Here is a 12443-nt window from a genome sequence, read left to right on the forward strand (position 1 = left end):
ATATGGTACTGGCACAAAAACAGAAACACAGATCAATGGAACAAGATAGAAAGCCCAGAGATAAACCCACACACCTATGGTCAAATAATCCATGACAAAGGAGGCAAGGATATGGAGAAAAGACAGTCTCTTCAATAAGTGGTGCTGGGAAAACTGGACAGCTACATGTAAAAGAATGAAATTAGAACACTCCCTAACACCATACACAAAAATAAACTCAAAATGGGTTCAAGACCTAAATGTAAGACCAGACACTATAAAACTCTTACAGGAAAACATAGGAAGAACATTCTTTGACATAAATCACAGTGAGATCTTTTTGATCCACCTCTTAGAGTAATGGAAATAAAAACAAAAATAAACAAATGGTATCTAATGAAACTTCAAAGCTTTTTCACAGCAAAGGAAACCATAAACAAGATGAAAAGGCAACCCTCAGAATGGGAGAAATATTTGCAAATGAAGCAATGGACAAAGGATTAATCTCCAAAATACATAAACAGCTCATGCAGCTCAATATCAAAGAAACAAACAACCCAATTCAAAAATGGGCAGAAGACCTAAATAGACATTTCTCCAAAGAAGACATACAGATGGCCAAGAAGCACATGAAAAGCTGCTCAACATCACTAATTATTACAGAAATGCAAATCAAAACTACAATGAGGTATCACCTCACACCAGTTAGAATGGGCATCATCAGAAAATTTACAAACAACAAATGCTGGAGAGGGTGTGGAGAAAAGGGAACCCTCTTGCACTGTTGGTGGGAATGTAAGTTGATACAGCCACTATGGAGAACAGTATGAAGTTTCCTTAAAAAACTAAAAATAGAATTATCATATGATCCAGCAATTCTACTACTGAGCATATATCCAGAGAGAACCATAATTCAAAAAGACACATGCACCCCAATGTTCACTGCAGTACTCTTTACAATAGCCACGTCAGGGAAGCAACCCAAACGCCCATCGCCAGACGAATGGATAAAGAAGTTGTGGTACATATATACAATGGATTATTACTCAGCCATAAAAAGGAACGAAATTGAGTCATTTGTTGAGACGTGGATGGACCTAGAGACTTTCATACAGAGTGAAGTAAGTCAGAAAGAGAAAAACAAATATCGTATATTAACGCATGTATGTGGAACGTAGAAAACTGATACAGATGAACCGGTTTGCAGGGCAGAAGTTGAGACACAGATGTAGAGAACAAATGTATGGACACCAACCAGGGAAAGCCATGGGGGGGTGGGGATGGTGGTGTGCTGAATTGGGCGATTGGGATTGAAGTTTATACACTGATGTGTATAAAATTGATGACTAATAAGAACCTGCTATATAAAAAAATAAATAAAATAAAATTCAAAAAAAATAGTGGTAAACATTTAACAAATTAAAAAAACTGGCAAGGCTAAACTAGCGATCACATTTATGTGATAAAACTACAAAACACCAGACAGTGGGAACTATAAAAGTCAAGACAGTGGGTATTGCTGGAAGAAGAAAGGGTGTGGACTGAGATGAGGCACTTGGAGGAGTCTGTAGAGTAGTTAGTAAAACTTCATTAAACCATATATTTGTTTTGTGTGTTTTTTGGTATCCATGTTTTATTTTACAATAAGTGGTTTAAAGTAGGAAATAAGAGAATAATACAAATGACTGGAGAGATTTGAAAATGATAGAACTTCTGAAAATGAAAAAAGAAATATGTGAAATTAAAATTAGGAAGAACTAGAATGAAAAGGTACACGAAGAGAGTGGTCTCTGTTTTTCTTATTCACTAATATATCCCAAACATCAAGACCAATGCCCAGGACATAGTAGGTGCTTAATAAATATTTAATTGAATGAGAATGAAAGCTGAAGTCATTTTATACCAGATTGCAAAGTTTGATGATACCAAATGTTGACAAGGATATGCAGTAATGAAAGCTCAATGCAAATTTGGTACCATCATTTTGAAAAAAAAATTAGACACTGTCTTGTGTAGTTAAACATGGATATACTCTTTATGACACAAATTTTACATCTAGGCACATACTTTTTCAAACAAATCATAGTGTTTTTCACCCACTTTATTGTATCAGTTTAGTAAGTCTAAGCAGCAATGTTTTTCAACTGCTTTTTTTTGCAGAAAAAGATCAAAGTACATATCATCTAATACCAGTAAATATTATTTCAGAAAACTTTAATTTCTGTATTGGGTTGAAATGTAAAATATTTTATCTTATTGTGGGTCACAGTCAAAAAGTTTGAAAGCCGCTGCCTAAGAAACTACTGCACATGGGTACCAAAAAGACTCTTAGAATATTCAGAGCAACATACTTCATAACAGAAAAAAATTAAGAGACACATCTCATGTCCATCCTCAAAAGAATAATAAATTCTTTCTGATACATTCATGCAATGAAACGCTAGAAGATAGCACTGAAAGTACAATGAACGAGAGCTACATACATGACCGTGGATATGGCAGAGAAACACACAAGTGAAAAAAGGCAACCAGAGAAGACTACATATAGTCTGATGATATATTTTTCAAAGATGAAAAACAAGCAAGATATACAACATGCTGTTTAGGGGTACAAATATTTCTGGTAAATCTATATATATGGGAATTATGAGACGAGTTAAAATTTTTTTTAAATCAAGTTTAAAAAAATACAAAAGATAGAAGAAAATAAAACTTTTTAGATAATGGTTACCCCCCTTAATTGAGGATAGAACAAAGAATATGTAAAATACTTCAACAGTTTTGGTAATATTCTATTTCTTAGTTTAGGTGGTGAATTCACAGTTGTTTATCAGAATATTTCCTAATATATATTAGATTAACCATACGAACTTGCCGGTTTTGTAGCCTAAAAATGGTCAAACATTGGCAATTTCATAAGATTCAAACAAACATTTAACACATTCTTAAAAATGTATCAAATATTTCATTAAGAAGTAAATCCTGGAAAAATTTTATTCATAGGCTATTTTTAACTCTAGTTGCTTTAATCAGGGTTTTATAATCATATAAAAGCATTATGAAAACCTTTTATTTGCAGCCAAACATATGTTAAGCTTTTAAAGACAGTTTCTTAATTTTTTATCATGGAAATCTTTAAATGTATACTGAACTAACAGATGATAGTAACGAAGTCCCCAGCACACATCAACTGGCTTCAACAACCAAGTTATGGCCAAGCTTTCTCACCTCCACCCTCACTCTACCCTCAAGTGCCCCATTAATACTGTGAAGCAAATCATGGACAATATATAATTGCATCTATAAATATTTTCTAAAAGGAGTATTTTTATAAACATAACCTAAAATCATTATCATTCCTAAAAACATTAATTTCCAATTATTAGTCAAATTTCCGATTATCAAAAGGTAACATTTAAAAGAAACTTAGACAACCCTTCCCCCAATAAAAAAAAAATCAGGAAGCCACTGGCCAGAAGGCATGAACACAAGTTATCAGAGAAATAGCCAAAATAGAGTGATTATTAAAATTATGATAGAGTCAAGTCATAGGAGATTATACAGACACTTAAAATGTTTTCAAAATGATTTTATGATACAATAACATTTCATGGTATGTTAAGACAATAGGACTGTAAATTACATGTACAGCATTATTTCTATGAGATTAGTAAAAAAATAAAAAATGGAAGAATATATACTAAAAATGTTAACAACAGTCACCTCAGGGTGATTTCTCCCCCCACCTTTTAATAAATTTCTACCTTGTTACAGTTTCCCTGCAATGTATGTTACTGTTTCGATAATTAATAAAAAACCATAGTTTTAAAAGGATGGGGGAGAGTTCCATTTCTGGTAATGTGGAGAAGCAGGTATCTTTGGAAATGCTCATCTGATTATAATTACAAATTATAAAAACAACTATTAAAAGCACAAGAGAGGAACCAAAAGAAGGCAGAAACTGGAGAACAGATCTTTGGAAAAAGTAAGATGCACTGGGTGAGAATTGCACTTATAAAGTTTATTGTCTGAGGACATTCACCAGTTACAATGTGGAGCACCAGAAACTCAAGCAGAAGGCCACAGTCTTAATGGCTTTGAAAGTCAGAGGACAATTGGCTAGAAAGTGAGGGGGGAAATTCTGGAAAGGCGAGAAAAATCCCCCAAATCTATATAAAAACTCCATCCAGGGGCTTCCCTGGTGGTGCAGTGGCTGAGAGTCCGCCTGCCGATGCAGGGGACATGGGTTTGTGCCCCAGTCTGGGAAGATCCCACATGCCGCGGAGCGGCTGGGCCCGTGAGCCATGGCCGCTGAGCCTGCGCGTCCAGAGCCTGTGCTCCGCAATGGGAGAGGCCACAACAGTGAGAGGCCCGCGTACCACAAAAAAAAAAAAAAAAAAAATCCATCCAAATCTCTGGCTGACCATGCAATTGTGCACGTACAAGGGAAACTCGAAGAAGCCCAAATGAAGATAAAATCTGGAAAGACTTCTCCAAGGAGAAATATGTTCTCCAAGGAGAGACAGAATTTAGACTTTGAGTCCAGCCAAGTTAACTGCTTGATAAAATAAAAATCAATACTTTTCTAAAGAAGACAACAAAATCCAGAATCTCTGTAACATATTATCCATAATGATGACAATACAATTGAAAAAATTACCAGACACACAAAGAAACAGATTCAAAGTTAACTGTTAAGAGAAAAAGCATTAAAAAGAAACAGAGTCCAAAATAACTCTTTTGTTGGAATTAGTGGCAACTAAATGCAATGTGGGATCCAAAATGGTATCTTGGAACAACAACAAAAAGGATATTGGTGGGAATACTGAAGAAATTTGAATAGGGCCCTTAGTTTAGTTAATGGTATTGTACCCATGTTAATTTCCAGGCTCTGATAGCTATATTATACTTACCTAAGATGTTAAGATTAGGGGAGGTTAGGGATATACAGAAACTCTCTTTGCATTTTTTTCTAGGTCTAAATTGAAAAGCAGTGATTGTCAGACCAGACCAAAAAACAGGAAGACCCAACTATATGCTATCTACAAGAAACTCTTTTTTTTTTTTTTTTTTTTGCGGTATGTGGGCCTCTCACTGTTGTGGCCTCTCCCATTGCGGAGCAGAGGCTCCGGATGCACAGGCTCAGAGGCCATGGCTCACGGGCCTAGCCACTCCGCGGCATGTGGGATCTTCCCAGACCGGGGCACGAACCCGTCTCCCCTGCATTGGCAGGCGGACTCTCAACCACTGCACCACCAAGGAAGTCCTACAAGAAACTCATTTTAAAAATAAAAGACTCTCTGTAACTTCCTTTGTAATTTGCTACCTTCAGATTTCCTAACACCCTCCTAGGAGAAAATGACAGTAATGGAATAACTAAGTAATGGAGCTTATTGTAGATCAACTGTAATCTTGATTAAGCATAAGAGCTTTTGGTACACTGTGACATATTTGACTCTAACAACCTTTTGGCTTACTTAAGAATAATATGAAAAAAAAAGAGAAGAATATGAGTGCTTAAAAATCTAAAGTCAAGGGCTTCCCTGGTGGCGCAGTGGTTGAGAGTCCGCCTGCCAATGCAGGGGACGCGGGTTCATGCTCCGGTCCGGGAAGATCCCACGTGCCGCGGAGCGGCTGGGCCCGTGAGCCATGGCTGCTGAGCCTGCGCGTCCGGAGCCTGTGCTCCGCAACGGGAGAGGCCACAACAGTGAGAGGCCCACATACCGCAAAAAAAAAAAAAAAAAATCTAAAGTCAAATTTATGGGTATTGTTACAATGTTTTTGTATGGCGAAGAAAAAAGTTTTACTGTGATGATAAATTCTGACCACCTCAGAAAAATTTAAAAACTTCTAAATAGCTTAAATAAGGAATTCAGTATAAGACTGTTTGTCTAGGCCCCTTAATAATGGTTTAATCTAATTTAAAAAAAAACTTTAACTCATTTCCATTTTGGGTATACAGTGAACCAAATAACTTGAGAAACTATTTGCTATAAACCCCATTTTTAAACCCCAACCATTTTTTAAAAAGTGTATAACTAACTTGAAAGGAAAAGAAAAGATTTCACTAGAGGTCAAAAACAAAGGAAATAAAGGCAAAAAAGGAAAGGGTACTACAGCTGTCCTTGGAAGATTTCCTCTCAAGAGCATAGGGACTAGGGATTTAATATTCCTTCAAAGTCATAATATAAGGCCTCACACCTCTACCGTCCCGTCTGTTCCTATCTAAGGGATCTTCAAAGGGCTACAATTTTGGTGAAAAAGTAGACTAAACAATTCACCTACTGACAGAGGGAGATGACACAGAAGAAGGAGAAAATTAAGCCTTTCACAAGAATTTGTAACTTGCCCTTAATTGGATTTGGAGCTTAAACTTTCAGTACAGAGCAGTACAGATGTTCCCCAACCAAAACATATAACATAAAAAAATAGTCCTACTTCTGTAATAGCCCTTGGTATTGGCAAAAGCAAACAAAATGCCTCTTAGACAGTATACACCCTCAATCTAGGCAGCAGCAAAATTCCCGCCGCTAAAGCTTAAATGAACATGAGCTCTCAATTCAAAATTACAAAATCATAAGAAAACAAACCATTTTGAGTAAGGATCAGCAGATACAGAGAATTAGTTCTCCCAGGACTTTGGATAATAACAGAAATTATAAAATAAAAAGTTGAAAATGATTTAAGAAATTTTAAAAATAAGAAAAAAAATGACAGTAGTGTAAAAGCACACAGATTTGAAACAGATTTGACACATCTGAAAAGAATTAGTGATCTGAAATACAGATCTGAGGAAATCATGCAGAACAGAGCACAAAGGGATAGATGAAATATGAAAGGTTAAGATACAAGTAGGAAAGAATGTCAAGTTCCAGTAAGTTTCCAATAGGAATTACAGAAGGAAAAAAACAGAGATCATGCAGAGACAATATTTGAAGAGATATTGGCTGAAAATGCTCTAGAATTGATGTAAAAACTTAAAGCTATTTCTTAATGAAAATTATAAACTGAGAAATTGAATTTCAGAAACTAAATATCAAAATTTTATAAGCAACTCACATGATTAAATCTTCTTGTAAAGGCAACCGCATTTGGTGCAGAACTGTATTTTTCCTTTTTATTCCATCCACAACTTGAAAGCTCCTGAAAAATTAAGTTGAAAATTAAATATAAATTCATGAAATAGCCCAGTTTTCCTGTTGCATTAATGGTTTCAAAGCATTAAAGACAGTTGTGTACTTTCCCAGAACTGTTTTATTTAATATGAACACATTTAATAGCATAACCATTCAGTTAAAACACAAAAGGAAATTTTATTAGAATATAAGAGGGCAAAATTACTTGTCTATGTGAACACAGATAATTAGACTTATACTCCATATGCAGAATGATGGGTTCTTCTTTCAAGAGGTTTGAATCCCAAGAGGAAAAATCTATCTACAATGAAAGCTGAGCATCCCACAACATAGAGTGAAGCCCACTAGTTGTCAAGCCCCAGTCATTCATTCAGAGCTTCCAATCAGCTTTCTAGTACCTCAATCTTTGAGCTGACAGCCAACGACCCCAGGTATCTGAAGAAACCTCTAATAAAGGGGTGTTTGATCCCCCACAAGGTCTATCAATAGAATTCAAAGGGCACAAGAACTTGGATGTAAAAAAAAAAAATTAAATTTTTGTTTTACACTAACCTCTAACTGAAATGACGTTCCTTTTAATTATACATGCAGGCTACAAATTATAGAAGAACTGTCAATACACGTGACTTTGTCACTAATAAAAATCACAGATATTTTCATAGCACATTACAACTGGTACAGATATCTCAAAAATATCATTTACCCTCATCACTACTTTGAAGTTGTAATCTCATCACCTATAAATCTTACTTAATATGTTAATAAAAAGGCACATATATTGCCATAGAACAGTTTTTAAAAATATTTTAATAAGTGTATCTTATTAGGACTGATTTCCTTTGATATTAAAGAAGCGTTCAGTTCCAGAAGCTTCAGTTTGCCAAAAGGGTTCAAGGTTCAAAATAGGTTAAGAACCCTGCTGTAATACAACCACCACCACCAGAAAGAGACAGAATCCATAGGAAAAAAGAAAAACCTCTGAAGAAATCAAGTTAGGTCAGAGAACAAAAGAAAACTGAGAAAAGAAAAGGACAAAACCATATAATTATTACTTTCAGACAGATATTTCTCCCATTAAATGGCAAAAACAGAAGGATACAAATAAGAAATATTTAGAAAACAAAATAAAACTTTTAGACATGAAAATATAATACAAGAAATTCAAAAAAAATCCACAGAAGAGTTGTGAGATAAAGGTGATAATATCTTTTAAACAATAAGCTAAAAGTAGGAGCAAAAATATTATGTTAATTAGAAGAGTCAACTTCTGAATAATAAAAAGAATTTTAAGAGAATACAGAGAAAATAGAGGAAAGTAACTTATCAAAAAAAAAAAAAATGCTAATTCAAGAAAATACCTCCAGAACTTGAAGGACAAAAGACCTGTCTAATGCCCATTACAAAAGATTAAAAAAAAAAAAAAAAGAAAGAAAAGAAAAAGAAGACTCAAACCAAGGCCTAGCATCAAAAACCTGTAGCACATTGGAGACAAAGAAATAATAAAATCTATCAGTTCAAAAACAGAATGAAACAAAAACAGATCACCTACAGAAAAATAGGGATCAGAAGGTATCAGAAATCTCAATAGCAACCCTAGAAGTTAAAAGACAACTGAAACAAAGCCTTCAAAATCCTAGAATTCTTTATCCAACAAAAATATCAATTAAGTATGAAAGTATACCACAGACATTTTCAGACATGAAAGTCTCAGAGAATTTGCCTTATATGCACCTATTATCAGAGAGCTAGTAGAATATGTGTTCCATCAAAACAAACTAGCAAAGAAAAAGGAAGACAAGATCCAGGAAACCGAGGAACCAACATAGAAAGAAAATATTGGAAATTCCCAGATAAACAGTAAAGGGAGATCCTGGGACAAAGCAATGAGCAGACCTTAAGAACAACAGTCCAGATCGTAAGTAGCAAGGATGGAAATTCGAAGAGACATCTCTGAAAGATGAAGCAATATCTGGAGTGTTTGAACACATTGAGAAAACACACTCACTACATTCACTTCTGGCAGAAAAATTAGTGACAAATGTAGAGAAAGCTAAAGTAAGTTATTTAGCTCAAGGAAAACAAAATTTAAGTAAGTAATCATGGCTCAACTGTTCTTTAGCTTTCTCTACACTTGTAAAGAATGGTTGAGCCAGTATTACTTACTCATGTCAAAATTGTGACATAACTACACAGAAAGAGGAGGAAGTAAATTGTGTAAATGTGAGAGGAAGAGAAAATAAGAGACTGAAATCATCTTCTATAGTAGAGAATCAATAAATCATAACCAAAATTGAAAAATCATAAGCAATAGGCATTTAGACATATTATCTTAAAAACATAAATTCCTCCAAATAAGAAACACAAAGAGACTTGGATGGGCGTGGGGCTCAAGGGTGGAGGCTGGAAGGGTGGGAGCAACAGGATAGTGCTATATTTTGTTCTCCTATGGAAATATATGGCTTCTTAAACATGATATATGCATATCTTCAATAAAATTTTAAAATAAAATAGAAACAAAAAAGAATGAATTGATTCAAGGGAAGACTGAGGAAATAGTTGTGATGATATTATAATACTTCAAGAAAAAGGTAATGTTCCTTGAGTAGGGTAGTGTCAGTGGATATTGAAAAAAACTGGTAAAATATTCAAGATATTTTGGAGGTAGGCAGGACTTGGTCAAAAACTGGATCCACACAGTGTAAGCTAAGAATGACGTATCCAGAAGTACTACAATTCCCAAGTTTCTGGCTTGAGCAATTGAGACAGGGAATACTGAAGAAAGTGATGAAAATTATCACTTTAACACAATAGATAAACAGTAAATGCTCTGAAGATACGAATTACTTTTTTTAAACCTAAAATTAAATTGCAACTTTCAAATTCGAAATTACTGATGGAAAAAAAAAAATGACAGAAGCAACTCTACAGTAAAAGAAATTTTTGGTACTTGATACTCAGCCTAGATACATGCTCATTGCACATTATCTCCCTGTAGAGATAGAAAATATTTAGTGGTAGATATTAACATAAAATGACATATAATAACTATATTAAAAACATCAAACTTCTAGAAGACATGTTTGTTCTTTCTAAAAATCACAGCCTATTTATACAACCATATAAAGATGTCACAGTTTAGGACAAAATTCCTAGATTTAAATCCATCAACTCTGAATTTGTTTTTTAACCAGTTAATATAATTTCCATATTTATATTAATTCTATAATCAAAGTGTCTCTAACAAATTGCTATTAAACTTATCAAGCCATTTGATAAGCCATTTTCCTATTATAAGTAAGGTTACATTATAATGAACATTCTTGCACCTTTTCCGACATTTCTGATCATTTCCTAAATATATAGTCCTAGAAGTGAAGTCACTAGGTCAAAGAATAGGAACCTTTCAAGGCCTTGATCCTTGTCAAACTGCCCTTCTGAAATACTGAATCATTTATACTAGCACTACTGAGTGTCAGTTCACAAGTCATATCAAAACTAGGTATATTTAATTCCCTTTCTATATATTATACTTTAATTTCCCCAACTGTAAGAGGAATTATGGTCGCTAAATGTATTTGTTAAATAGAAAATGGGGGTTAGGGGGCCGTAAATCACCTATAAACCCACCACCCGAATAAACCTATGTAAACATCTTCCCAATCTTCTTTATGTGCATATGGGGGCTGGCTTTTGTTTGTTTAAAGTAGCCAATACACCTGTCCTTTTCTGTGTGATCTCATCTTCTGATTTTGTGCTTAAAAAGTCCTTTCTTCCTGAGAACATGTCTTAACAGCAGCAATAAAAATAACAGTTAAAACTAACATAGAGATCACTATGTGCCAGGCACTGTTCTAAGTGCTTTAGACATATCAACTCATTTGATCCTATCTTTATCATTATAATTTATTATGATAAGAAACACAGACAAAGGTATTAGTGAATTGTGGCCTTATTTTTTACATTAAAATTTTTTTTAATGCTTTTCTGATTCCTCAACTAAGAAATGCTAAGACGTTTTGAAAAATCCATTCAGTTTTTGGGACATTTCAACACCATTAGCTTAATGAAAAAATGCTTTTCCCCTTTAATAGAACTCTGTTTGAAGCAGACTGAAAGAAGGCAGGAGTTAAATGAACCTCCAGTCACATTACTTGGGAGGAAATAGGTTAAAATTCCATTGGAGCCCTCCATCCTAAAGAAACTTATAATTAAAAAATAAGAACAAGCAGGTTCTTAAAAACTTAAGATAGTAGTCTCTGCTTCAGAAAACATTTCCCCTTTGAAACAATGTTACATTACTAGCCCATCTAAGACAACAACAAAACTAGGGCTATAAAGATAGAGAACAGCATAGTGGCTGCCAGAGCAGCTAAGCCCATGTGCCACAACTACTGAGCCTGCGCTCTAAAGCCTGTGCACCACAACTACTGAGCACACATGCCACAACTACTGAATCCCACGCGCCTAGAGCCCGTGCTCCACAGCAAGAGAAGCCACTACAATGAGAAGCCCGTGCACCGCAACGAAGAGTAGCCCCCGCTCGCCACTACTAGAGAAAGCCCACACGCAGCAACGAAGACCCGACGCAGCCAAAAATAAAAAAAAACAAAAAACAAAAAGGTAAAACGTCACAGAACTATACAGACATGTCTTGTACAAACATCCATTTCCTGGGTTTGATACCGTGAATCTAAAATTATCCTTGTACTATTTTTTGCAACTTCCTGTGAAACTGTTATTACCTCAAAATAAAAAGTTTAAAAAACAACGAAAACAAAAACCAAGTTAATGGATTATGAAGTAGGCATTGCACTGGGACTCCAGGAACTCATCTAGTACTTTCTTCTTAAACCTTGACATGCATTTATGGTTAACTGGCCTTACAGGAATTTTGCCCTGCCCCATCTCAACCTCCCAATAGCCACTAAATATCTCTGTGAGAAAAAAGATGCTTTTCCCATTGTCTCTGCCTCTTTTTGTCTCAGAACCTAGACTCTTTCTCCAAGTGACACTATACAATCTAAGAAATAAATTCTCCTACCAGATCATCTGGTATTGACAGCTTATCAGCCAGGTCAAGTTATTCTATACTAATCCATTTCCCACGAACACCAAAAAGTTAAAGTAAACTTAGTGACTCAAAAGACGTTTTTTTGGGAGTCTAATTTATGAATAAGACTGATTCAAGTTGAGTACACTGCGTAAATAAGCCTCTGTTTTAGCAAAGGCTAAATGAAACAGACTGCCTTGATGCCTCTTAAAATTTGTTCAAATGGATTCAACCTTCAATTTTTAAATCAGGCAGTGAAGAGAAATCTTCTAACAGTA

The 12443-nt window shown here is 34.9% G+C and overlaps 1 protein-coding gene across 7 annotated transcripts in view; it reads right to left on the reverse strand.

The window, feature by feature from the left end:
- The window catches only part of RALGPS2 (Ral GEF with PH domain and SH3 binding motif 2), a 314686-nt gene that overhangs the window by 94726 nt on the left and 207517 nt on the right, over positions 1-12443 (reverse strand). For all 7 annotated transcript variants that reach the window (XR_007472994.1, XM_033428158.2, XM_049700970.1 and 4 more), the window contains one exon: positions 7039-7122. Coding sequence is in view for 6 of the 7 variants with exons in the window: in XM_033428158.2 (XP_033284049.1) it covers positions 7039-7122 (84 nt within the window). In the remaining variant the exon portion in view is untranslated. The remainder of the gene's footprint in view (positions 1-7038; positions 7123-12443) is intronic.

Source organism: Orcinus orca, chromosome 1, assembly GCF_937001465.1.
Source record: "Orcinus orca chromosome 1, mOrcOrc1.1, whole genome shotgun sequence".
NCBI classification, from domain to species: domain Eukaryota; kingdom Metazoa; phylum Chordata; class Mammalia; order Artiodactyla; family Delphinidae; genus Orcinus; species Orcinus orca.